At 44.3% G+C, this 26817-nt stretch overlaps 1 protein-coding gene across 3 annotated transcripts in view; it reads left to right on the top strand.

Moving 5' to 3' along the window:
• The window catches only part of SLC4A11 (solute carrier family 4 member 11), a 98194-nt gene extending 72154 nt beyond the window's left edge, over window positions 1-26040 (top strand). For all 3 annotated transcript variants that reach the window (XM_059470677.1, XM_059470676.1, XM_059470675.1), the window contains 9 exons: window positions 1116-1248; window positions 1543-1616; window positions 6198-6426; window positions 7624-7730; window positions 8823-8991; window positions 11954-12127; window positions 16553-16748; window positions 18841-19010; window positions 22515-26040. In XM_059470677.1, the coding sequence (XP_059326660.1) occupies window positions 1116-1248; window positions 1543-1616; window positions 6198-6426; window positions 7624-7730; window positions 8823-8991; window positions 11954-12127; window positions 16553-16748; window positions 18841-19010; window positions 22515-22578 (1316 nt within the window). In that variant the 3' untranslated portion in view covers window positions 22579-26040. The remainder of the gene's footprint in view (window positions 1-1115; window positions 1249-1542; window positions 1617-6197; window positions 6427-7623; window positions 7731-8822; window positions 8992-11953; window positions 12128-16552; window positions 16749-18840; window positions 19011-22514) is intronic.
• The last annotated feature ends 777 nt before the right edge of the window (window positions 26041-26817 follow it).

Here is a 26817-nt window from a genome sequence, read left to right as displayed (position 1 = left end):
TCCCTTCCAGCTCAAGATGTTCTGGAATTCAAAACCTGAATCAAATTCCTCCCCTTTCCATCACCATCAGAATATCCTAAGTTGGAAGGGACCCACAGGGATCATCGAGACCTGGTTTAGTTCAAGTTGTTTTTCTGAAGAAATCATTTTGCAGAGAAAAAAATTCATGAAAAGAAGCATTTCTTCAGCTTCAGTGAGGAAATCTGTTTAAGTAATAGTTTTCTCATGTGACTGCATTTAACCAGCTTGAAACAAAGTTTTTTGGGTCTGTTGAGTTTTGAATTTTTCTAATCAGTGTTTTAAAGTATGATCAGCAGCTTTCCAGGTACAGCAAGCTGATCTCAATGAACTAAAGATCAGCCAGAGGAACAAGCTCAGTATCTGTGGGGATAATCAGAGGATGGGCTGTGAGCAGCTGGAAAGAGCAGCTGTGACACCCCTTGCTCAACAGCATCCCAAAATGTCACTGAGAGCAAATGCCAACTGCTTTTGTGGCCTCAATCCCTAGAAAAATTACTTTGAGCTGTATGGGGGGGGAATATTTTTCCAAGTGTCTCTGCCCATTTCTCCTGGTAGAAGGAGAGAACAGTTTGTGTTGATCCAGTGGAAGTGCAGCTTGAGACAAAGTGTTTTGGGTTTGTTGAGTTTTGGATTTTTTTAATCAATGTTTTAAAGTATGATCAGCAGCTTTCCAGGTACAGCAAGCTGATCTCAATGAACTAGAGATCAGCCAGAGGAACAAGCTCAGTATCTGCGGGGATGATCAGATGATGGGGCTGGAAAGAGCAGCTGTGACACCCCTTGCTCAACAGCATCCCAAAATGTCACTGAGAGCAAATGCCAACTGCTTTTGTGACTTCAATCCCAAGGAAAATTGCTTTGAGCAGTAAGGGGGGAGTATTTTTCCAAGTGTCTCTCCCCATTTATCCTGGTGGAAGGGGAGAACAGTTTGTGTTGATCCAGTGGAAGTGCAGGAATATGGATTTAATGGTATCTGTAATAAATGCATTGGAGTAAAGTCTTGAAATTGGTTCTTTGTGGCCTGGAGCAGATGGGGATCACTGGGTGGCAGTGACAGGAGTTGATTGTGACACATGAATGCTTCACATTTGCAGTCATCCAAGGAATCTGTGACGACTACAACTTGGATTTCAATGCTTTCTATGCCTGGATTGGACTCTGGAACAGCTTTTTCCTTGTGATCTACTCCCTCTTTAATGTCAGCCTCCTGATGAAGCTCTTTAAAAGGTAGCTATTTTCAAGAAGTCATATTTTGATCAGATTATTCTTCAAATGGAAAAATTACACATTCCACCAGCTCCTTAATTATGAACTTGCTGCAAAATGTATTTTGTGAGAGGAGGAAAGTATCATTTTGGCTTATTGTTCCAGCTTGAAAGAAGTTCTCTGATTTACTGGGTTTTGTTTCTAAGTTGGAGCCTAACTCAAATTGGTGTATTTTCATGTAAATTGATGAATATGCTGATTTTTCTTTGAGCAGAGTTGAATGCAGCTCTATTAATTCCTGGGCTTTTTCCGCAGGTCAACAGAAGAAATAATTGCACTTTTTATATCCATCACATTTGTGCTTGATGCCATCAAAGGCATTATTAAAGGTAAGTCTTGCAACAGAGTTTTTCAGAGCAGATCTCTGCTTTGCTGCCTTGTCAAAGGCAAGCACAAGGCTGCAAAAATGTGTGATGTTTGCTTGTTCTGTGTTCAAAGTCTTCAGGGGAAAAAAGAAAATCAGTGTGTGAGATAGGAGCAGCCCTTTGTCAGCAATTTACCTGGGTGTGCAGAATTTTTAGCAGCTCTGATTTCTGTTGGTTGAGACAGAATTGGTTTCTAAACTTCCACCAAATGGAGAAACCATTATGTTATTGATGTGAGTGCTTCCTCCTGATTGCAGTTTGGTTTTGAAAAAAGAAAAAAGTCCAATTTGAATGCAGTGTTTGGAGTCCTTATTCCTTGACACATTATTCAGACTCTGTGGAGGGGAGTTGAAAGATGGGTTGGGATTTCTTTGTTTCCCTGAGCTCTGAGACCCTTCTTTAATGTCAATACAAGGACTGCAGTGCCTCCAGCACCTTCTTGAAGCTCCTCTGCCCTTTCAAACCACTTGGTTTTCCCATTTCTGGGTTAAATTCTACATCTCCATGGAGAACCTTGAGGTGTGACAGATTCCTCTGAAACTTCTCTCCCTCCCCATGGGGATTGGCAGGAGGTATTTGAGAAGGTAAATCATGGTAGCAGAAATACCTTGTGAATATCAGCATTTCTGTTCATCCCAGTAAGGAGCCGGACAATTCCTTGATTTTTATGACCTGCTGTCCAGCATCCCAAAATTTGAGCTATCTTTGAAATCCTTCAGGATACACCCAAGCACACTCCTTGTTTTTAAGACACTCAGGCTTGCAAGGGAGTGCTTTCCAAGAGATTTGACACTGCAGTGCAATTTGAAGTGAGAAACTTTCTCGCTTGACTGGGAATCCTTAATTGCCTTGTGTGCTTTGATTGTGCAATCAGAGGGTGTTTTTTTCTCTGTAGAACACCTGCATCTTTTAAATATCCTGCTTAGAGCTTGGTGAGGCAGAGGTTTTATGGGATAGTTGTTGACTCTGTGAGCTTTGCTGAGTGTGTGCAGTCAGTGCCCTGTCCTGGAGGCATGGGGCAGTCTCCAGGTGGTCCTCAAAAGAACATTCAGCTGCTGTGTAAAAATTAGCAAATATTCACAAAGTTTCTGTAGCCCAGAGCTGATCTCCCATAGCAGAGGTTAAAAATGCAGGAAGCATCCATTGCTCTTGTTTTGCCAGACTTTCAGTAATATGCAAGAAAATCCTTGGAGTATTGCAGTGGGAACAGGAGAAGATGCTGTAAGACAAGGGGCAGTGGCCTTACTGACAGAAATCAGGTTTAGATTGGATATTAGGGAGAAATTCTTCACTGTGAGGGTGGTGAGGCCCTGGCAGAGTACCCAGAGAAGCTGTGGCTGCCTCTGGATCCCTGGAAGTGTTCAAGGCCAGGTTGGATGGGACTTGGAGCACCCTGGGATAGTGGAAGATGTCCCTGCCCATGCCAGGGGGGAAAACAAGATGATCTTAAAGATCTCTTCCAACCCAACACCTTCTGTGATTTTATGTGTGATTAGTGAACCAGTTGAATGTTCTTTGTACTTGTGAAGGGATGAATTTGTAGGAATGATGGTGATAAAGTCACACCAACACTCCTTTGCCAGCTCATGTTGGCTTCAGCTGCACCTGGGAGCGTTCAGGGGTCCACAGGTGGGACCAAAGCTGTTTCCAGACACAGGACGGCACCGGTGCTGGCAGGCACAGACTTTATCCTTAACCCTCTTAGAGCCCACATTTAAAAACATGTCACCAGTGCAACTCATGGCCACAGGCTCATCTTTGTTCTTCCCTGCCTGTTTTTGAGGAGGTGATGGTTCACTGCTGCCACCTCCTCCTTCTCCCACTCAAAATTTTGGTTGAGCAGTTCAGTAGGAAGTGAAAGCTGGTATTTTTTCGGTGCTGTTTAAATGTGTCCTGTTAGTGCCTTGGCTTTTTGAGTGCCAGGGGACAATGCCACCTCTTCCCAGACATTTTCCCAGCCTGTTCATAGCCTTGATTCTGTGCAAGGTACACATGCAGGAAAGGAGGGGACGGGAGCCAAAGCCACACGGTCCGGTGACACTTTGTTTTCACTGCCTGGCCCGGCCACCGAGGCTGTGTTTGTTTGATCTTGACATCTGCACTGAGCAGGAAATGGTGGTGAGCAGGCAGAGGAAAACAAAGCCAGCTCATGTTGTTGGAGGCTGGAGAAGGGCTTGGCTTCAGCCAGGGCACCCCTGGCTCTGCTCTCTCTGGATGATGGCAGCGAGGTTCACTGAGCTCTGGTGCAAAAACAAACCAGAAATGTTCAGGAATCAAATCCTTTCCCAGCAAGGTGGTATGGGATGAAGGCTTCCACTCTCTTGGCGTGTTCTCGTTGCTTGAATTAAATACAAGAGTAAATCAAGGTTTTTTCCTCTTATCCAGGAGGGACTGGAGCAATCCTGCCTGGGTTGGTGCATATAAATGGAATTGCAACCTCAGAGATGGAATGTGGAGTTATGTAGTCAAGCTGAGCACCAAAGATCAGCCCCAAATATATTCTTGCAATATATCCCAGCCCTAAATATATTATTGCATTATAGCCATCTGTGGGAGCTTGAGAAAATCTGCAAGACCCAAAACAAAATCACTTGTTTGTTACTCATTCCAGTCCAAATTTTAATCCAGAGGAACGCAAATACATTCTCTGTAGTTCCTGGCTTGTTTGTGCTGCTGGTTTCTCTGATGCTCAGATGTGTCTCTGGGACTCAGCAGCACTCAGGGTGAGCAGGCTTTTCTCCCTGGCCAGCTGTGAATTCCCAGGAAATGCTGCCAGAATAATTTTTGTCAGGACAAAAGCATCCTTTGGCATTCAGAGCCGGAAAGTGCAAATCTTCTAACGAGCCATTCTGTGCCAGGCTCTGGGTCATGGCAGTGCCCTGGGGCCCAGGATTTTTTTTTACCTGTTTTCAGAGCAGGTGTGTGTGTGTCCTGCCAGGGCTGAGGCAGCTGGAGCACAGAGGGAGGAAATGAAGGAGGATGCATGCACTGGGGAACCTTTCTGGAGCGGGGTCAGGATGGGATTGCTCCTCACTGGGGGAACCTTTCTGAAGCTTTAAGGTGATCTCCTCGCTCCTGGTGCACTTTGAGAGGTTAAATTTTGATCTGTAAACCTTCTGTGATGTTTAAATTTATGTACAGATATATTGAATGAGAGACAGTCTTGTCTCTTGTGGCCTACATGCCATGCTAGCCTCATCCACTTGTGGAATGCCCAGACTCCTTTTAAAGCGCCTTTAAATCCTTCCAAAGATGGTGCAGGAAAGATCATTACTGCATTTCTAATGGCTTCTTTGTTGAACTTGGGGCTTTTTACAATGGGGTGAGCTCCAAAGCAGCAGTAACACAACCTGGGCTTCAGTCCAGGTGGTTGCAAATACTGGTTGGGCTGCACAAGAACACTCAAAGTTCCCTCTCAAATATTCAGAATTAGTTTGTCTTCACTGCTTTCCCTGTGGCCACTGCAGATGGAAAAGTTGAAATGTTTGGTGCTTTTAGAACCTGGATTTTTATTTGAGAGTGAGGGAAATGTTAGGAAGTGCATTTTAGCCTAAGCTTCAGGTGGTTGTGGTTTTGCCTAGAGAGGATGGTCTTGCCCTGAAGTTCTCTATGCAAAGTTTGAAGGGGTATTTTGACCAAAATGAAGAAGGATAGTGGGACTGCAAAGTTCCGGTTTAGTGGTTTCCATGCTCCTGTATTTCCCATGGGTATAGGGAAGTGTGGATGCTGCATGTTGCCATTGGAGCAGATATTGTGGGAACACTGAGGCTGCAAAGCCCAATTCCCATCTTCTGCTTTTCTTTGCTCCTTCAGGCTATTCTTCCCCAAAGAGGTGAAGTGATCCCAAAAACATATTTTTACACTTGGAGCCAGCCAGTGACATAGAAATGGGAACACAGTAAATGCTCAAGAGCAAGAGGGTCTTTACAGCTGTCCATTCCTTAAATAAATGCCTTTGAGCTGTTCTAAAATATTTATGGACAGTTCCATTGCTGGGTGTTTTGCTTGTGCAGGTTTACTTCAGGCCTGTAACTCTAATTTGCATGTAAATTTAAATGTTCTGCCAGGTTTTGCATATCAACACTTACCTCTAAAATCTGGACTAGCCTTGGAAGAAAAGTAATTAGTGTACACTGTGTAATCCACTTAAGGATCTGTGCAACCTGGCTGCTCTTAGTGTTTCCAGAGAATCCTGATGGAATTTGTTTGCCAGGCTGCTGAAAGCAGGTGTCTAGATAGAAATATTTATATGTGTATCTAACAGCAGTGCTTCCAGTGTTGGGAACAAAACCACATAATTAGCACTGGAAGTCCTTACAGTGTTGCTTTATAGATTAGTCTAAATTACCTGTTAAAATAAGTGAAAAAATCATTTTGTGAAGCACTGGCTTCCTAAGAGCAACAGCTCTGATTTCTTTCTGCAGGCTTGAGAGGCAGAGCTGGTGAAGCATAACGTTAATACTTCGTGATCAAGCAAGAAACCCACTTTATTTAACTTGCTTTGATTGTCTTCTCCTAACGCTTGCCTGTTGGTTGTTTGTGCAGTTTTTAAGACATATTACCGCAATGACCAGACAGGAGGTGGAAAACCAAGAGCTGATGCTATCCCAGGCCTTGGCATCAACACCAGCTTCTTGATGAACTCCTCAGTGGGCGAGAACCAGACTTGCACTCAGGATGGGCACCACTACGGGCGCGAGACCGCTGTCCTCAGCCTCATGCTGATGTTGGGAACCCTCTGGCTCGGCCACACCCTCTATCAGTTCAAGAAAAGGTGAGTTGTTCAGAGCTCAGGCTGCTGGCTGTTTCATGTTCTCTCTGAGGGAGTCATTAACAGAATGACCAGGTTGGAAAAGACCTTCAAGATCATCCAGTCCAACCCAGCCCCAACACCTCAACTAAACCCTGGCACTGAGTGCCAAATTCAGTCTTTTTATAAACACACCCAGGGATGGGGACTCCACCACCTCCCCAGGCACCCATTCCAGAACTTTATCACTCATTGTGTGAAAAACTTCTTCCTAATATCCAACCTGTACTTCCCTTGGTGCAGCTTGACTGTGTCCTCTGGTTCTGTCAGTGCTGCCTGGAGAAAGAGATCAACCCCACCTGACTACAGCCACCTTTCAGGGAGTTGTAGAGAGTGATAAGCTCACCTCTGAGCCTCCTTTTCTCCAGGCTGGACACCCCCAGCTCTCTCAATTGTTCCTCACAGGGTTTGTGTTCCCAGCCCCTCACCAGCCTTGTTGCCCTCCTTGGGACGTGCTCAAGTATCTCAACATCCTTCCTAAACTGAGGGGCCAGAACTGGACACAGCACTCAAGGTGTGACCTCACCAATTTTGCAACCCAGAAATATCAGGTGGAAGCCAAAGACAGAGATGAACTTGCCAGGGCCACCTGGAGATATTCCCAGCAGAACAAAATGTGCACTCAGTGGATGATGTCCTTCTGTCTTTGGTTTGGCCTCACAAGTGACTTTCTAAAAAGCTTTGGGTTCCCACTTGGGATCCCTGTATCTCCCTCCAAACAGGCATTGAACCATTTTGCTGAGCAAAAATTCCTGATGGTGCAGGAAGGTCTACTGGGAATGTACCTTCAGTGTGCTCCCGGGAGTCAAACATTGGCTCTAATTTGGGGTTTGCTCCTATTGCTCTTAAAACTCTTCATTTGAGATGCAGGAATCAATTAAAGTAAAGTGCAAATGAGACACAAATTGGTGCTTGAAGGCCTTTTTTTTTCCTAGCTTGCATCTTATTTTCTTGTGTCTTTGTGTTTTGCTTCTGCACTCATCAACCTTCAAAGGTTCCAGAAGATTTAGGGCTGAGTAAAAGACTAATTCATCACTCCGAGTATCTCTTTAGCATTGCAAGATGAGACTGAATTTTCACTTTTAAACATTAAATGTTGTCAGGGTTGAGTGATTGTCCTGACAGTGGGGTGCTGATGGGAATTTCTTGTCTCTTTTGCAGCCCATATTTGCACGCGAGGGTACGTGAAATTCTGTCCGACTGTGCCTTACCCATTTCAGTCTTGACCTTCTCTATTGTGGGTTCCTTTATCTTCAATGAAATTGAAAGTAAGTTCTTGTTTTGTTCTCTGGAATTCTGGGGTTTATGAAAGCGAGAAGTGAAATCCTAGAAGGGTTTTGCTAATAAAGTTCTTCCATATAATTTCACAAATTCTTTGTGTACCTCCCACCAAGAGCTCAGATTTCCTTACTGTTAGATTTGTATAATTCAAAACCCTGATTGAGTCTGGGGCAAGAAAAATTATCCAGATGTGTCTTTTCAATGAGTTTGAGGTATGTGTCATAAAAAGGGAGATGAACAATCTCTGGCAAAGAACAAAGGGCAGAGTAATCAGCAGGCAGGAAGGGTTGTTGCCAGTCATATCAACATGGAGTTGGTCATCCCAGTTTGTCCTCTTTGTCTCCAGTTTGTTTTCCTAATTTAGGTGAAATGGTGCAGAGCATCTGGGCAGCTCTAAGTTACACAAGGAAATCTAAAAATGAGCCACCATTCATTGGCCAGATAGATCAACTTTTCCATATCAGGAAGTGATAATGGGGACAGGAATTGCATTGTCCTGCAGTGACGTGAGCGGGTGATGTGAGGAAATGTATGGAAACAAATAAGAAATGGCTTTTTTTTTATTGTGATGGCCATTCCATCCAGTTGGATTGCAAAATGATATGTGGCCATGTGTGATTTATCCCTAGCCATGGATTGCTTCCAATAGCAGCAGTTTTGATTTAGATTTTATACTAAAATGCCTTGCACAGCTTGTTGGAGATGAGGAAGTTCTCAAATGCCTCTGTGGGTTGATGAGCTGAGCATTATGGTGCTGGTTAGAAATAAGGCTTCCTCATCTAAAAACATGTTGCATCTGTGGAAAACAAGTTTCCCTCTTTTGTTTTGCTCCAATATCTGTAATGCCTCACTAGGACTAGCAGTGGTCTGTCCTATCAGGATGGCAGCCAAGTTGTAAGTGGATGGAGGAAAAAAATAAACCAAACCAGCCAGATGGACCCATCTTCCATGGCCTCCAGGCTCCCACATGCCAGAGCATCACTCCTGCTTTCCTGCTTGCTTCCCAGTACTTCGTGGTGTAAAACATTGATGGTTTTATAAGAAGGTGCCTCCTAACATCCTTCCCCTCCTCTTTGCAGTGTCCAAATTTAACTACAACGCCTCTGACAGCTTGTTTGTGCTGGCCCCTGTGCAGTCCCTGTCCATTGGGTCAGTGATGAGTGCCATGGGGCTGGGATTTCTCCTCTCCATGCTCTTCTTCATCGAGCAGAACATCGTCGCGTCGCTCACCAATGCCCCAGAGAACAGGTAACACCTCTGTGGAGGGATGTCCCTGGGTCTGTCACCACCACTGCTGGCCCAAAGCTTATCTGAACACCAGAAATGTATTCAGGGTGTGTTTTTAAGAATTTCTGTTGTCACAGGTGGAGGTAACTGCTGCTTAACTCCTCACCATCCCCAAAGCCTGATGTTGTGGCAATGAGCCAGAACCACAAATCCTCCACGATCTCATCACCTCAACCTGTTTCTTCCTTACTCTCTGTCCAACACCACTGTTTGTCCTCTAAAACTCTCAAGGCATTTTTCAGGAAGAGTTTGGGACACAAGAGGTGGTGTAGTGAATGTGAAGTGGATGTTTTGTACAGTTTGAGGTCTTTGGATGCACCTCAAGATATTTTAGGGAGTGTCTGACACATGTGGACACTTGCACTGCTCTTGCAGTACAGAGAATTTGTTGAAAATGAGAAGTCAATGACCTACATAAATGCTGTAGCACAATGTGCTGCAGCTGAGCATCAGGAGTGTTGGGAGTTGGTAAATTCCATCTGCAAAAAAGGTGGAAGTGCAATAAAACAATATGTCCAATGTCTGATAAGTCTCACTTGTGTGCAAACTTGAGATGTTGCACTATTAAAATATTCCCTCTGATGTTTTTGTGCCAACTGCAATCAGATGTGATGTCAAGAATGAATGTGGATGACTTTTTTTCCAGGGGAACTACCACGTCTCTGAGGATTTTTTGCTAATGTGATGCGTGGGAGGGTTCTCTCCTTGCATAATATCCATTAGCATTCTCCATGTTGTAGCTGGAGTGACACAGTATTAGGAGAGAGGAGACAAGCTCAAATTCAGCTACACTAATTTAGTTTCCTTTGACCACCTCTTATCTCTATTATATCCCTTTAAGTGTTGCATAAATCTGTATGTAAGTGGGTCATCTCTCGGCTAAGATGAATTTCTTCTACACTTTTGGTATTTTCCACTAGAGTGTCTTTAAGGAATGTAAAATACTCTTTGGAGTTTTTTAGAGTGCTTTTCAGAGCATCTGGGTACAGAGCTGAGCTGGTCAGGTGTTGGGGCAGGGATTTTTTGAGATGTAAAAGCTGGGACTTGACACCATCTGTTTGTGATGCCAACACAGACACTTTGCACTATCCCAGGTTGCTCCGACCCCCATCCAGCCTGACCTTGGACACTTCCAGGGATCCAGGGGCAGCCACAGCTGCTCTGCGCAATCTGTGCCACCCATACAGGAAAGGATTATTTTCTAATATCTCATCTAAATCTACTCTTTGTCTGTTTGAGTCCATTCCCCCTTGTCCTGGAAGGCTGCAATGAGGTCACCTCCAAATTGAACAATCCCAATTCTCTCAGCCTTTCCTCACAGAGCAGAGGTGCTCCATCCCTCTGATAATCTTGGTGGCCTCCTCTGGATTCATTCCAACAGGTTAATGTCCTTAAAGCCTTCTGAAAAGAATAGGGACGACAACAAACAATGACCCTGAGGGTGCTGAAGGTGCCTTTGCTCAGAGAAAGCAGCACGTGAGCAGGGGCTGTGTTTCCAACGCAGGAAGTGCGTTTGCAATCCCACCCTTCCTGCCAGCACCTTCCAGAAGCATTACAGGGCAGACACCTACCTGACCCACTCACCCCACAGCCTCCTCAGTCAGTGGAAGGGGACACTCCCAGTGGGACCAGGCTTTTGTCCCAAAACAAGCCCCACCCCACATTTCTGCTGCCCAAACAATGGCTTTGATCTTTATGGGCTGGGTCATCTCTGCCAGCTCCATGTGCCTCATGTCCAGGAGTGTCATGGGTGGCTCCAAGTCTGTGCAGAGGTGTTCATTGCAGCTTGTTTGGGTGGCATTGACATCTAAATGATGCTCCCTTTCCAGCTGGTGGTGCCCACAGAGAATTCAGCTGATCCCTCACATTGTGTGAGGGTGTGAAGTGCTCCAGTGGCAGAGATTCAGCCTGAGACCTTTCAGTGAGGGTTTAAAGTCTGAGAGCTGAGTCCTTCCCCAGCTTTTTTTCTGAACTTTACTCATAATATCTCAGCATCTCTTTACTCATAATATCTCATAATATCTCCTACAAGATAGGAGTATTCAGGAAAGGGACAGACCTTGGAAAAAATGGTTAAAGTCGATGTGAGTTCAGTCTTGGTGCTGCTTTCTGCACAGTCCTGGCAAAGTTGGTGTGCTCAGATTCCTCAGTGAAGGCTGTCAGATTCCCCATCCCCTAACAAATAAAACAGGGAGGCTCTGCAGCATTTGATGAACTTAAGAGCAAATTTCCTTGGCTGGCTACCAACATTTTGGAATGTGTTGCCCAGAGAAGCTGTGGCTGTCCCCCCTAGAAGTGTCCAAGGACAGGTAGGATGGGGTTTGGAGTAACCTGGGATAGTGGAAGGTGTCCCTGCCTGTGGCAGGGGTTGGAACTGGATGATCTTTAAGGTTCCTTCCAACCGAAACCATTCTGTGATCCATTCCACAATTCTGTGACTACCAAGGAGGAGCTGAAGTTTAATGAATTCCTGTCCCATTTTCTTATCATGCAGTAGCAATTACATAATTAGGGGATTACTGCAGCATACCAAGCACATGTTCTGCGTGTGGGGAAGGAGACAGATCAGTTTCTTGTTCTTACAAACAAGAAAATTCAGTGTCAGTACTTTGACAACAAATGTTCAGGATTTTATGTGGACTCTGTGAGCAAACACATGCATGGATTTTGTGTAGACTCTGCAATAAATGTAGGAGAAAACCACTGAAATTTTCATGGGCTATTACTTGATGGGCTGCCTTTCTGCTCAGCATTGTTCTGTCCAGATGACAGCAACTTTGGGGAGCAAACCATCACATTTCACTCCTTTAGCGTTCACACTGTAAATCCAGGGGTGTGAAATCTCTGTGTGTGTGTGAGAACTTGAGTGTTTGACACAGGCAGCCTGTAGGGTGTAACTGCTGTCCCCAACTGCTCATTGCAGGTTGGTGAAGGGCACAGCCTATCACTGGGACCTGCTGCTGGTGGCACTGATCAACACGGGGCTCTCGGTTTTCGGCCTGCCCTGGATCCACGCGGCCTTCCCGCATTCTCCCATGCACGTCCGGGCCCTGGCCTACGTGGAGGAGAGAGTGGAGAGTGGACATATCTATGAGACGTAAGTAGGGCTCTTTGGATTCATTTTTGAGCTCTTTGGATTCATTTTTGTGCCTTCCCAATCCTTTGGAAACGGTGGGTTTGCGTGGTTGGGGTGTTGGGTGTTGTATTCCAGATAGGAAAGTGATGGAAAGATGCACCCGATGAACCTTGATTTGGCTTCAGCCCCTTCACTCAGGCACTCAAATTCATGCTCTGGGCAGTGGCAGCATCCTACAGGGATCCCACCCACTCCATTGCAAATTCTGCTCTGGAAAAGTCAGCCAAGGCCATTTGCAGTTTCAGCCTTGTGGAAAGCTGAGGAGATGCTTTGGCCGGATCTCTCCGGATGCTTTCCCCAGAAAGAATCCAAAGCTGATTCACTGCCTGAAACCTGTCTGGTGGTTATTACGAAGGGGAGGAAAAATGCACCATTATTTCAGAGCTCCCATAACATCTCCCACCACATTTTGGGAAGGAGATGCCTAAATTCTCTGGGTTTTAAACAAAAACAAGTGTGAAGCCATGGCTGGGTCATGGGTTTCTATTTAAGACCAACTCTTCTGCTGCTCTGAGTTGAGCAACACATTCTTATCACAGACCTATTAAAAAAAAATTAAAAACCTTTTTCTCATTAAACAATCTCTGCTCTGGAGCAAATCTGGCCTGTTTGATCTCAGTCTGTTGCAGTTGAGTGCTTTTACCACAGGAGTGGTAATTTCCACTCACATACCATTAGTTTTAATTATCCTGCCTTGGTTTCCATTTTCTCCATTGCCACTTATCAAAAGTGATGCTAAGTGATCATTGATTTTGGGGGATGGAGTAGGTCTGTCTTAATCTCAGTCTTTCCTTCATGCTTGTTTTGGTGCCAAATGGCCCAGCCCAGCCAGGCACAGCTGATTTTTGGGTCAGAGATGGACAAATTTCACCTTCAACATCTGGAAATTGCTGAGTTCTGCTGCACCCTGTAACTCTTCTACAGATCTTTTCCTGGGAGATCAGTCCCTTGGGTTTGTGTTCCCGTGAGGATATGTTGCTATTGGTTGTTTCCACAGTTGTACCTCTCTTGAATAAATGCTAAACCCTATTTAAAGAAAAAATCAACTTTGAAATTTGAGTTCTGTAGAGTTTTAATCCTTGCCCTTGCTCCTCATGTGCATGATGTGCTCTGGGATACCTGCACTCTCTTTCTTTGGGAGATGCAAAACTCACACTTTGAAATCCATGTGCCAAACCTCCCTCCTGTGTCTCCTGTTGTCACTTTGAATATCCAAATGCCTCTTTTTCCTGTTTTTCCACTGTCATGGTTCTGTATTCTGGCTTTGCTTTGACCAAGTCAAGTCCCCTGCCTGAATTAAGGACTAATTCCTGCACCCCTCCTCTCCTCCTTCACCCCAAATAAAAGCACCAGAGAGGCCTTTTTGGCCACTCTGTCCAAAATACAGCTGCAGGGATTATCCTGGGAGGCCTGAGTGCTGCCCTGATCACCCTGAGGATGTTTCCTCATGGCACAGCTCTGCTCTGCTGGAGGCAAATTGGTGCTGGGGACTGGATATTGAGAGTGGAAAAGGGAATGAGGGTTTCCTGGTGCTTTGAACTCCCTTTGAGACCTAAGCTTTTTGTTCTCTGCAAAGCACTGGGGCTAGAACAGGAGGCTCCAAGCAATGCAGTCATCTTTTTCTTTTCTTTTTTTTTTTTTTCCTCTTAGCCAGCTCTGCTGAAAAAGAAATGAAGCTCAATTAGAAAATCAACTCTGTCTCCCTTGGCAGGCTCCTTCCCTGCACTCAAAATCAAAGCTCCCACAGGATGATGATATAAACAAGGATAAAGATCTGTCACACTGAAAGCAAAATTTTCTTCTCCCCTGTAGAGAAACGATTTCAGTTTCCTGTGGCAATCTGCAAACAGGCTCTTGTTGCTTACTTGGAGAAGTTCAGGAATGGCTAATCCCATGCTAGCCATATTTAGAGGATTTTGGGGAAATGAGCCTGGATTATGCTCTTTAATCTCCATTAGTTACTTTATTTCTATCACAGCACAGACTTTCTGGAGCTGTTTCCTCAAGGGCCAAACCAGATTCTGAACACATGGAAATCAAGGATTCCTCTGTCGATTTAATGTGACTGTGATGTTCTTATTCTGGAAATGAGGTGCTGGAATTAGCAGAAGACCAATCTAAAGCTGGGAACATCAGTTTTACAGATATCATGTTTGGCCAATTATGAGCAATTATAGCTATGTTCTGATAAAATATTCCAAACTAATAAGTGGCATTAGCAGGAGCTGGCAGCAATTGCAGTACATTTTGCCTGTGATCAAACACAGTGCTGTGATTGCTGCATCCCTAAGAGATGGCTGCAGAAAATTCCATGAACTTCAGAAATCTCTTACCCAAGGGCTGCCACTCTGAGCTTGTTCTTGCAGCCTTGCTTCTGATGGAAATGTGATTTTGTAGCTCCTTTTGTTCCTGAGCTCTTCCGCTTGCATGACTTCCCTTGCAGACTTGTGTGTGCTTGCAGGGCAGGAGCCTCCCCAGCAGGAGGAGAGATCTCTGTGTGAAACAGCACAAATTCTTCCTCTGTGGCTGACCTGGTGATGGAGGAACTCTTGTGTACCTGGATGAGGTTAAATCAGTGCATCCTTAACTCCTGCTACTCTGAGCCACCAAGGAGGCTCGTGGTGGTTCTGGCAGCTCTGGAGTGGCCAGACTGGAATTACTCTGGCACAGTTGCACTTTAAGCTGCTTGGCTTTGTTCATCTCCAGCAGTTATGTGGTGATCCAGGCCTGGAGGCAGTGGGAAAGATGCCAAACTCTGTCCATTTAGGTGATGTCCCTGTTCCACCAGAGCTGGCAAGAATGGAGCACTCTGCTCTCCCTCAACCTCTCTAGGCACTGGCAGGGACCCCTTGGATGTGGGAGACTTGCAAGAGGATCCAACAAAATCTGTTTGGAAGGAGAAAAGCTGTGGTTTAAACCTGTTGGAAGGTTACTTAAAGGTTAACACCTCTGTGCATCCTGTCCTGGTAATCCTGGATTGTTTGTAGGACCTGCCCCACTACTCACAGAAGAATTCCAGTGTTGTCATCAGGATTTTGTGTGCTGTTTGCGGTACCTGTTGTTCTTTAGGTCTGCCTTGTTGTCCAAATCCTCAGAGCAAGCTTTGGGCTGTCACCCTTTCCCTCCCTGTCCAAATACAGGTGTTGAAGGCTCCTTCATCCCCTTTTGTTCCTTGAAGGTATAAACAGATTTCAAGTTCAACCTGACCTTACTTCTAAGCAAAACTCTCCAACTTAATGTTGCAATAATTGTCTTCTTCAGAACAGAATGATTAAGAAGTCCCAGCAGTGCATGTGCAAAGGAGAGAAGTGTGTTCTGATAGATCTTTGGTGTTAATCCTCAGAGAAATTTGTGTATAGGGTTAATTCAGAATTTGAGGGGTCTCATCCAGGGAATGAGGTCACTAAATGATACCAAAACAGCCTATGGACAAAATTTTTCCCTCATCATAGGGGGATTTATTCACTGGCTGATCCACTGTATCGTTGGATTTATCTTCTAAAAAGAAAAAACAAATTAGGAATCCTCTTTTTCTTTCCTTGTAAGTAGTCTTGACAGATGTGGGTTTCCTTTCCTCCTATTGTTTCTGGTGATTTTTTTTAGACTGGGAGGAGATGCTCACAGGTTTAGCTGAAGTGCACAGAAAACACAGCAGCCTCCCCTTAAGCAGGTTGCTAAAGCTGCTGCCTGCTTTCCTGTCAGTCTTCCCCTCAAAAAAAGCTCAATTTGTGGCCTGTCAGCTCTGGAAAATTTGCATTAATTAATGACATGTTTAGCATGGTAATAGGCAGTTGCCCACAGCAGGACAGAATCCCTGTGTGGTGCTCTCGGCACTCCCTTCCGTGTAAACAGGGAGATCCTCAAATCCATCAGAAATGCTGACTCGCTCCCAGGAGGAGACTGCTGACTTGCTGTTTGCTTTTTTGTTTGGTTTTTTTTTCCCTCCAAGACGTTCCTTATATCCTGGAGAAGTCAATGAGTTTTCTTTGGGAGAGAAGCCAGTTGCATGTGCCCAGGGTAAAGCAAGGGAGGGAAAGACCAGAAAGAGGATTCTTCGCTGTTTTTTTTTTTTTTTTTCCTGCATTGTGCTAAACAGAATCAGTTTTGAGGGCAGTTTAGTTCAGGATAGGATCTGTCGAGCTTTACAGAAGGGGAATTTGGCACTTTTCCAGCTGCTCTGTTTGAGCTGTGGATTAAGTGCCTGGCCTGGCTCCAGCCAGGCTCTGCCTCCTCAATGTCAGCACGGGGCCAGAAGTGCTGATTTCAGTGGTGGGGATGAGTTTCCCTTTCCCTGGTGGCACGTGTGCTCCGTGGAGCAACCACTGGGATAAATACGGATCTTGGGGTGTTCTCCCCATCTCCTAACCCCTCTTTTCCTGCTGCCAGGATTGTGAGTGTGAAGGAGACACGGCTGACAAGTCTGATGGCCAATTTCCTGGTGGGGCTGTCGCTGCTGCTGCTCCCGTTCCCCCTGCAGTGGATCCCAAAGCCGGTGCTCTTCGGCCTCTTCCTCTACATCGCCCTCACCTCCATCGATGGCAACCAGCTCTTTGAGAGGGTGGCTCTGCTGCTCAAGGAACAGGTACCTGGAGCTGTGTTTGCAACCCAGCTGTTCAAAATCTCAGCGTGGGATTTTTTTGTGAGGTGTTTATTTTTTAATGAGGGTTTTTTGGGGAGTTTTAAACCCCCCCTGTGCTGTCGTGTATTGTGTTTGGGTTTTCCCTAGATGAAGGAAACAATGATGAATCTGACTCCCTGTTCTTAGAAGGCTAATTTAACTATATTATATTAAAAAATACTAAACTATACTATATAAAAGAATACAGAGAGGATACTTACAAAAGGCTAAAAAGATAATAATTTATTATTTTATGATACTATATTATATTAAAAATTACTAAACTATACTATACTGAAGAATACAGAAAGGATACTTACAAAAGGTTTAAAAAGATAATAATTGATTGTTTTTTGATACTATATTATATTAAAAAATACTAAACTATACTATATAAAAGAATACAGAGAGGATACTTACAAAAGGCTAAAAAGATAATAATGAAAACTCCTGACTCTTTCCAGAGTCCCAACACAGCTTGGCCCTGATTGGCCAAAGAGTGAAAACAACTCACAGCAGAATCCAATGGAACAATCACCTGTGGGTGAACAATCTCCAGACATATTCCAAAAGAACAAAACACAACAAGGAGAAGCAAATCAGAGGATTACTGTTTTTCTTTTTCTCTGAGGCTTCTCAGCTTCCCAGGAGAAAAATCCTGGGCAAAGGGATTTTTCCAGAAAATGTGAATGCCACTGTTGTCATCTGCAGAGTACATGCATTTAAAAAAATAATAATATAAAATATAATAAGCACAACATCAAGAAATTATGATCTTTGATTTCCCCAGCAAAGCTTCAGGCAGGTATTTTTTGGTGCTGTTTTACACTTTCATTTTGTGTGAAATACAGCAAGATGGGATTTTAAACTCAAAATGAAATTAGTTGTGTTATTGAAACCTCTGTGATGTGGGCTGAAAACAAACCTGGAAGATGTTTTTTTAAACCTGTCTCTGTTACAGGTGCTAAAAATGTGTTGTTTGGGAGTGTAGGTGGTACCTGGAGCAATCTCCAGCTCACCTTCTCTTATATAACAAGAATCAAGGGCTTAATAAGCCCAACATTTGGCTCTACATCTCTGCTAATCTGTCTTGATCTCCATTATTACATCCCAGAGGTCAAAACTGTGAAATTTGGGTAAAGATTGCGTTTGTTATGTCATGTCAATTTTTGAAAAGCTACTGATGTATGTGACTTATTACTTCTGGTTTCAGTAGGAATTATGTGTGGAATTTTCCAGGTTTTGGCATGCAAAATTAAAAAGTATTCTCAAATATGGAAAACTCCCTTTTGTGGAAACCTTTTAATGAGTCATGGCACAATCTAAAAGCCACTGAGGCTGTGTTGGTGCCAGCAGACAGTCGCTCATCCTCTTCATTGATGTATAGACAGTGAGTCAAAGCCTGAGTGCTCAGACATGAGCAAGGAACTGTCAAAAGAAACCACCATATTTAGCCTATTAATGTCATTTTTTCCCCTTTATTTCTCAAAAATGGGTGGCCTATAGGAGCTGAGAAAATCCCTGTAGTGTGAGCACAGCCTCTTCCCATGTTTCCCTCATCTCCTGAAGCCCTAGAGGGGTTCAGCCAAGAGATGGGAGCTCCGGGGGCAAGCCTGGAGCCTTGCAAGGCTATAAAATAATGAGGAGCTGGGTGTCAGGGGGAAGAGCCATGGACAGGAACAACACCTGGATGCATCTGCTCTCCTTCCCACCTCTGGCTCTTGAGCCCTGGCAATCCCAGTCCTCCTCAGGGAATCTCATTACTGCCCTTCCCAAGGTGTTTCATTGCACTCCAGATGTTCCCTGAGGGGTGTCCTGTCTTCTCTGCAGGCTCTCAGTGCCCACTCATCCTCTGGATCTTACTGCCCATGCTGTGGTTTCTGGAATTAACTCTACAAATCCCATGTTCAACTGCTAAACCTTTTAAGGACCCTGATGGTGATTCATGCATTGTACAAATTGATGACTTCCCTCAAACCCTGGTGTCCCAAAGCTCCATTCTGCTGTCCCAAATCCAGGTCCCTGCATGTCTAACATGTGACTTTTCTCTTCCCAGACTGCTTATCCTCCGACCCATTACATCCGCAGAGTTCCCCAGAGGAAGATCCACTACTTCACAGGCCTGCAGGTCCTGCAGCTCCTCATCCTCTGTGGCTTTGGAATGTCACCCCTGCCTTACATGAAGATGATCTTCCCCCTCATCATGATAGGGATGATCCCCATCAGGTAGGAAGCTTGGTTGTATTTTTTTCCCTGTCTCCCATGTCTTGTGTTTTCAGGCTTGGATTGTTGGAAGTCTGAGGAGAGGAGAAACTGGAGCTGGACTTGTTTAGTCTGAAGAGAAGAGTGAGAGGGGATCTCACCAATCCATATAAATACCTCCAGGATGGTGCCAGACTCTTTCCAATGATGCCCAGTGACAAGACAAGCACTAAAGGCCACAAACTAAAACACAAGAAGTTCCACCACAATATGAGGAAGAACTTCTTTATGTTGAGGGTGGGAGCAGCCCCGGAGTCTCCCTCTCTGGAGACATTCCAAACCCACCTGGACATATTCCTATGTCACCTGCTCCTGGGGAATTGGGCTGGGTGATCTCCAGAGGTCCCTTCCAATCCCAGCTATTGCATGAAGTAGGAGTGGTTCAGGAGGGTTTTCTGCATTTTCCAGACAAACAGCTCCTGGAAGTGGGTAACAACAAGGGATTTTTTACCAGCTGCTGAGACCTGAGGAGAAATCAGGATTTCACTGCTGCTGAGAGTTGTGCAGAGAGTTCTGGGCTAGCAGGTGCTCTTCTTCCAGCTTCCCAGGAGACAAAACCTCTCCTTTTTAGTTCCTTTGAGATGCCTGATCTTCCAGAGAAGCCATAGTCCAAACCTCTAGGTGGTATTTGATAACGTTCCTTATCACTTTGCAATTTGATTTTCCAGCAGAGCTGGAAACTTTTCCTAAGAGGAATCCTTATCTCTTACATAGTGCTGTGGTGACCTCCCAGAACTCCTGCACTGCTGGATGCCCCTGTCAACGATCAGTTGGGTGAAACTGGCCACATTTAAACTTAAAATATATATTTAAAGCTGGGAGGACCACACAATATCCTACAGAGAGAGAGAGAATTGAGATAGAATCGTTAAGAAATTTAACTAATTTCTTCCTTGGTGTTCATTAGCAGCCGCTGCCCATCATTCTCCAGTTAAATCATTCATGCTCTCAGTCCTTTGGATATAATGAGAGGCCATAAAAAGATCTTGGAAGGAACAGATCAAGTTTCCAGTCCACTTGATTATTTTTAGGCCAGCATGGTACCAGTGATATCTGCTTGACTTTGAGCTTGCAGTCCCAGAGATTTTGCAAAGTCCAGGGCTGCCAATTTGCTGATCTGCACCACCTGCAGTGCTGTTTTCCTTGGCTGATAAAGATGGGTCCAGTCCTTTCTGAAACAAAAGCAAATGTTAGAGCCACCATGGCTTTCAGCAGGATCATGTCAGAGCCATTTGGGCTGGATTTTAAAAGATAAACAGGCTTGGAAAACACAGAAATTATTGTTCCTCTGGTGGTAATGCCTCACCTGCCCTTCACACTGGTGGCACTTGGGGTGCCTGGATGAGTAGCTGGTAAATATTCCAGAGCTGGATGAGTGGCTCCTGTGGGAATTGCAGCTCAGTGCAGAACAAAAAACGTGGGGCACACTCAGCCAAATTCAGGCATTGGACATGGTATAAAAAACTCAATTAGTGTGGAGAGAATGCAGTCAAAAAATCTGATTTTGTACTCAGAGCTAGATACTAATATGCAAATCTATCTTCTTTTCAGTAAATAAGATGCTGTCACTTTATACCCTCTGTGTTGCTAACTCATTTCTCTTTCCAGGGCAGTTTTTGCCCAGCAGCTGGATAATCAGCCCTGCTGCCAAGGGGAAGATGCTGCCTGGCACAGCATGGAAATTTGCCCTTGGCTTTGCTTCCTCTGATTTCTTTTGCCTTCATGTAGTTTGTGTGGCCTCCAGCCAAGAAGCCAGCACCATGATCCATGAGCTCTGTAGTTAATGACTTTTTCCCAAAGATTTGGCACTCTAAATAGATGAGGCACTTGAAGAAATTTAATATATTTTCTCCAATATATTTTTTTAAAGAAGTGAAGGGAGAAGGAGGAAGTGGGACAGTAGCCAGGGGGCAAATGCAAGAATCAAGCAAGGCATGGCCTTGTTTGGTGTCCCATCCAGAACTCAGCCATGTCCCAAAGCCACATTTCCATCCATCCAACAGCTGGAGAAACGTGATTTGTGTTGTCATTAGTGGGGGATCACTGGTGTGGTCTCAGACAGATTCTGAGAAGCCACTGAAATCCATGACTGCAGTGGAAAACAGCCTGATTGAAGAAAACTTCATCTCTTTGGCTATTCCCAGTTCCTGGCCTAGATTCAGAACTTTGGGATGATGAGTTTTTGGTTGCCCACAGAAGAATCTTCTCTCCAAGTTGTCTCTTATCTGGGCTCTCAAGCATTTTATTCTATGATGGGTCTATTTAAGGAGATCCTGGTATTTCTCATTTATAAGTGATGTTCGGGATCTCTTGTACAGCTGTTGAAATCTGAAACTGATTTTTTTTTGGTGCTTTATCAGTTATTTTAACAGCTGAAGAGTCACATCCTTGTAAAACAAGGGAAAATGCCACATAAATGTGCATTGGGATTGGGTTTTTTCTCATTTTTTGTTGTTGTTGTCGTTGTTGAGTTGTAGTTTGTATTTTATTATAGGCTGCTTTATTTATAAAATAAAATATAATAGGGTATTTAGGGTATTTGATTTATAAAATACCCTATAATAAAATAAAATAATTCCTTATAATAATAAAATAAAATAATACCCTATAATAATAATAAAATAAAATAATACCCTTAATAATAATAGAATAAATAATAATCATAAAATAAGAATAAAATACAAACAGTTTTATTTACAAAATATTTAATTAGTTTAAATTTTATTTTAAACACTTCTTAAAATAAATTTAAATTTTATTTTAATGTGTGACGGTAGTATAAAAGTAGTGTTAGTTCTTATTTTTAAATTACATATATAATACTATTTATTTATGTAAATATATTATTTGGGTTTTTATTTAAAATTTTTGTATATATGTGAATAGTTTTATTTATTTACAAGATTTACAAGGGCAACTTCACAGTGCCTTTCTAACCCAAATATATTAATTTGTGAGGATGTTCTTGCAAAAAATCAAATTTAAAAACATCTTTATAATAAGTAATTTTTATTATTTTTTTATATCAAACTTACTTCTTAAAGTAAGCTTATAAATTTTTTTTAAAGTAATTTGTTTTACATGTGTTTGTCCATGCATCTCCACATGGAGAAGCCGGACACCAGGTCAGGATGGTCTTGTTTGGAGTCACGGCTCTTCACCTCTGTATTTTTGTCACCCTGAGGACTTGGTTGTGACAGAGCTGTGGGAAAGTGACTTCCTCCAGTGAGCATGAGGATGAGGATGTTCTCTTTCCAGCTGGAAGGAGGGAGGGGGCTCTTGCAGAGGGACTCGGGCATTGCTGTTCATATAAATAAAAGCTGTGTTTGCTTTTGTGGGGTATTTCTGTCCCCACTTTGTGTCCCCCTCAGTGTGTGAATGTCACAGCCAATCTCACCCTGGAGCTTTAGGACAAAGAGAAAAATGCTGCACAAGCAAGGACTGATCCGTGTGTCTGCTCTGCCCTAGGTACAACCTGCTCCCCAAGATCATTGAGGCCAAGTACCTGGATGCCATGGATGCAGAGTACTGAGTGTCCCCAGCCTGCAGAGCAGCAGAGACAGCCCTGGGGGCCAGCCAAGGCCTGGGACCATCCCTGCAGCTTCCTTTCACCACTTGCTTCGTGCTCTGACGTTGGCAATGCACTCCTGTCACAGCTCCACGGGGCCTGTGCCAGACCAAGGGAGCCTTGGACTGAGAGGACGCTGCTCTCTGGAGCTGTCAGGCCAAGGAGCTTTATGGAAAACGCTTCTTTCCACATCCCCAAAGCACACCAACCCCAAAGATCAGCCTGGCTGCACGGTTGGAGCATCCAGAGTTGGCCTGTGTTCCCTTGTTTGAGGATGGGGGGGATTTTTTAATGCACCACATTCTTTTCTTCCCCAACACTAAGAACAGACCCTTGTTTTATAGAATGACAGCCCTGGCCTGGCCTTTGAAATTCCAATTCCCTGTGCATCCAGTGTTCCCAAATTGGTGTTCTGGGTGGGATGGCCTCGTGCTAAACCACTGATGGCAGCAGAGATGGTGACTGTTTTCTCACATTCATGGGTTTGGAAGCACTTGCAATGTGTACTGCTACAACCCACAGCTTTGGATGAATTTTTAATCCCAGCAAATGAGCTGGGAACATTCAGAGGCTGGGCTGGAATGGCCCTGTGGGTGAAACCCCTGCTGGGTTTGAGCTGTTTGGGCATTAGTTTGGATCTCTCTCCCATTTCTCCTGGGTAATCAAACACAGAATTGTAGGTTTTTGCACAACTGCAGCATTTTTTGCTTGCACCCAGAGGGCAGTTGTGTGGAGGTTGCATATATACATATGTACAGTAGTGCCTATGTGTACATATATACATATGGAGTTGTGTATATATTTTGCATAGATATACAAATAGGCCTGGTTCTTTCCAAATTCACAAAGTGTTTTGTGCACTCAGTGTTACCCACCATGTCCTGACCATATACTTGTTCTCTCTGCTTCAGTGCTGCTTTTTCTCATTTTGAGATATGGTCACTTTTATTCCTTTGGAAGCTGCTCAGTTACTGGTTCTGTTCATGTGTTGCTTTCCTCAAGGTGTTTTGTTTGCTTTCTCTTTCCTGTGGCTTGAGACCTTCATCATTCTGTCTCAAGGCTCCACCATGTGAATTTTTCATTTAATTTTGATGTACAGAATGCAATGAAAGTTTTCCTCTTTTCACCTAATCAATATTTGTTGGTCATTTCATTGTTTCTGTTGTGTAGCTGATTTCCAGTTTCCCTCCCCCTGCCCCTCCCAGATGTTATATTATATTTCTGGATGAATCTTAACTTCTGCTGTCTTTTATATTTCAGTTTATTTAATTTTGCTTGTACTATGGTCAGTTTTCTTATTTGGAGTACTGTGAAACAAAGCTGCCCTTTAGTTCAGTGCTTGGCACATCACAGGTCACAGCTAAAAATGTTCAGAAAATTGTGAACCTCGGTGATGAACTTTCAAAAGAGTAGAAATGAGGGAAGAAGAAGAATGTAAAATATGAATTTATCAGCACAGAGAAGTGTGTCTCACCAGTTGCTTGCCCAGTAAATGATGCAGAGTTTTTTCCTCCCACCCCAGCATGGTGAGGGAGACCAACCCAGCCACGAGGGAGGAAGGCTTTGGGTGCAAAGCTCCTGTGCTGATGCTGAACCAGGCTCAAGCCACTGCAGATTTGGTGTATTTGCACTAAAGATCAGAAGGTATTTAATCTTTGTGGAGCTGCCCACGGCTCTCAAACACGTGTGCAGAACTAATTTTTGCATTTTCTTACTAAACCCTTTGTATTGAGACTCTGGAGGAGAGCAGTGAGAGTTCCTATATCCATGATTTTATATCCCTGGGGGAATTGTAGGGGAAACCCCTCAGCTTAGCAAGCAAAACAATGTCACAGACAGCAAAACCACGACTTTCGTGTGGCACCAGGATGATGTGAGAATTCTCAGGGTCAGGGTGACCACCCCAGTGCATCAGAGCAGGGAATTTGGCTTTCAGCAGCCTCAGGGGCAGCTCCCGCATGTCTGACAAGAGCAGGTACAAACCCAAACGTGGTTTCTGACCATTTTCCCCAAGATTCCCTGGCTTTTGAGTCATTTCTGTGGCAGGATCACTCAGAGCTGTTAGCAAGGGCTGCGTGCAGGAACGGGGGCAGGCAGGATCTCAGAGGTGGCACAGCTCTGTCTGATCTTCAGTCAACAGCAAAAGGGCAGGTGACAGGCAGCAGTTCAGGACCTGCTGGGAGCCAGGCGGTGCAGAGGCTGCTGAGGCTGAAATAACATGTTTTTCCCACAGATGTCAAAAGATTGAAGCAAAGCTGCAATCAGAGGTGTCATCCTCTGGCTGAGTGAAGCTGTAACACACCCACGTGACCCGCGGGTGAATTCCTGGTGTCTCCACAGGAAAAAGTCCCCTTGGGGGGTGGTTTGAGGGGTATTTTGGGTGCTGTGGCTGGAGGAAGGACAGGATGTGCCCAAGGGAGTGTGACTTTGGTCCTCTTTGAGGCTCTGGGTGGGATTTCCCATAGTGGGGTGGACTGGCCTGCAGGTTTTACCAGATGAAATAATTTTGAGATGCACCTTCCATTTCCCCACTTAGAAGAACCAAAAATGTCCCCATTTAAAACCTTTTTAAAATGTCCCCATTTAAAACCTTTATAAAAGATCCACTTCAGATAGTGTCAAATGGTGCAGAGAGAATTGAAAATCCAGGCAGCAGGGAGGGTAAAATATCAACCACAACTCTTGTTTGTATCTTTTCTTTTCCTTCAGAGGTGTGACTTGAGTGTTTGTGTTTTCTTTCTAGCATCAGTAGGATTCTGTTCTGCAGGGTTTTTGTTCTTACAGAAGTCAGGGGCCAAAGAATCAACTGATGGGAAATCAGCACAGCTTGAGGGGGGGAAAAAAAAAGCTGTGCTGGCTTGGACTGATTGAACATTTGAACCTATGTCTCAATATTTGGGTGGAAGGGAGATGTGAGACTCAAGGCCTCTTGTCTCAGGAGGGGTTTTTATGATCCTGCAGAGGATTTATTTTTTTTCCATGCCTTTTCTCTTCTTGTTTGCTTCTGGTTTTGCTGACTTAAGTGCAGGCGTTTCCAGGAAGTAGCTGACTAGGGAAGGAGGGTTTGTTCAGAGTTGATTGAGCACTTTAATACTTCTGTGAAGGTTTAAGACAATTAGAATGTAAAAGAAGTTTTATTATAAGCTCTTTATATACGCACAATGCTCTGTGTAACTGTTGCCAAAGAACTGAGTCTGAAAGGTGTCAAGAGCTGTTGGGAGAGTCTGTGGGCTTCACCTGGCATTGCAAGGTAGGGAAAAGCTTCTGAAATGAGTGGATTTTGGAAGTTGCCCTTTGACAGCTGCCAAAACGATCAGAAACTGGAGATAGAATAAAATTCTACTCTCAAACTTGTAGTTTTTGATCCTTGCATTGAATGTAGGAGCTAGAAGTGAGCTTGACAATTAAAATTGGATTTGTACCTGACTGGTTTTGTTGGTCTGAGACTTTATTTTGTTGCTTTTGAAGATGTGCTGTGTGTGGGATTGGATGTGTTTGTCCATGTAATTGAAGGGAAGTTGGTGAAAAGGTGGAACTTGCTGACCAAGCAGTGCAGCCCTTTTGGGATTGCTTAGGGAGCAGAGCTGACAACTGCAACAACCCCAAACTGCCTAACACCAACATTTGAAGTTATTTAATAAATGTCAAGCTCCACTTGGATGTGCTGCAGAAGGATGGGGATGGAGTAAAGGGATTCAGCTGCTTTGGCTCAGGGCTGCTGCTGTGAAGGGGTCCAGGATGAGCCACAGCACTGTGGGACACAACAGGAGCTTCCTGATGATCCAGGAAAGAAACAGGGTGGATGGCCACACTTCTGTACAGCTGTAGGTTCTTCCCCAAAATTCCACATCCCCAGCTGCACCCAGAGACTTCACAAACTCCTGCTCATGCTCTTTGGCTGCTTTAGGTGCTGCTGCTGCACTCTGCTCTATGGACACTCCTGGGAGGAGCAGGAAATTCCCCAAAGTTGGATGGATTTGAAGGTGGGAGGGCAGGGGTTGGTTTGGGAGGGTTTTTGTGGAGTTCTCAGCAACAAGAAAGAGACCTGAGCTGTCACATCACCAAAAGCAGCTCCTGTGTGTCCCACCAGGCACCATCATCACACATTCACGTTACTCCTTCCCAACCTCTTTTTATTGTTTGTTGCATTCTGAATCTGCCCTTTGCAGTTTTTTTACCTGTCTAGAACATTGATGGGCAGAG

This window comes from Ammospiza nelsoni, chromosome 4 (genome assembly GCF_027579445.1).
Source record: "Ammospiza nelsoni isolate bAmmNel1 chromosome 4, bAmmNel1.pri, whole genome shotgun sequence".
NCBI lineage: Eukaryota > Metazoa > Chordata > Aves > Passeriformes > Passerellidae > Ammospiza > Ammospiza nelsoni.
This window is presented reverse-complemented; position numbering and strand designations above follow the sequence as displayed.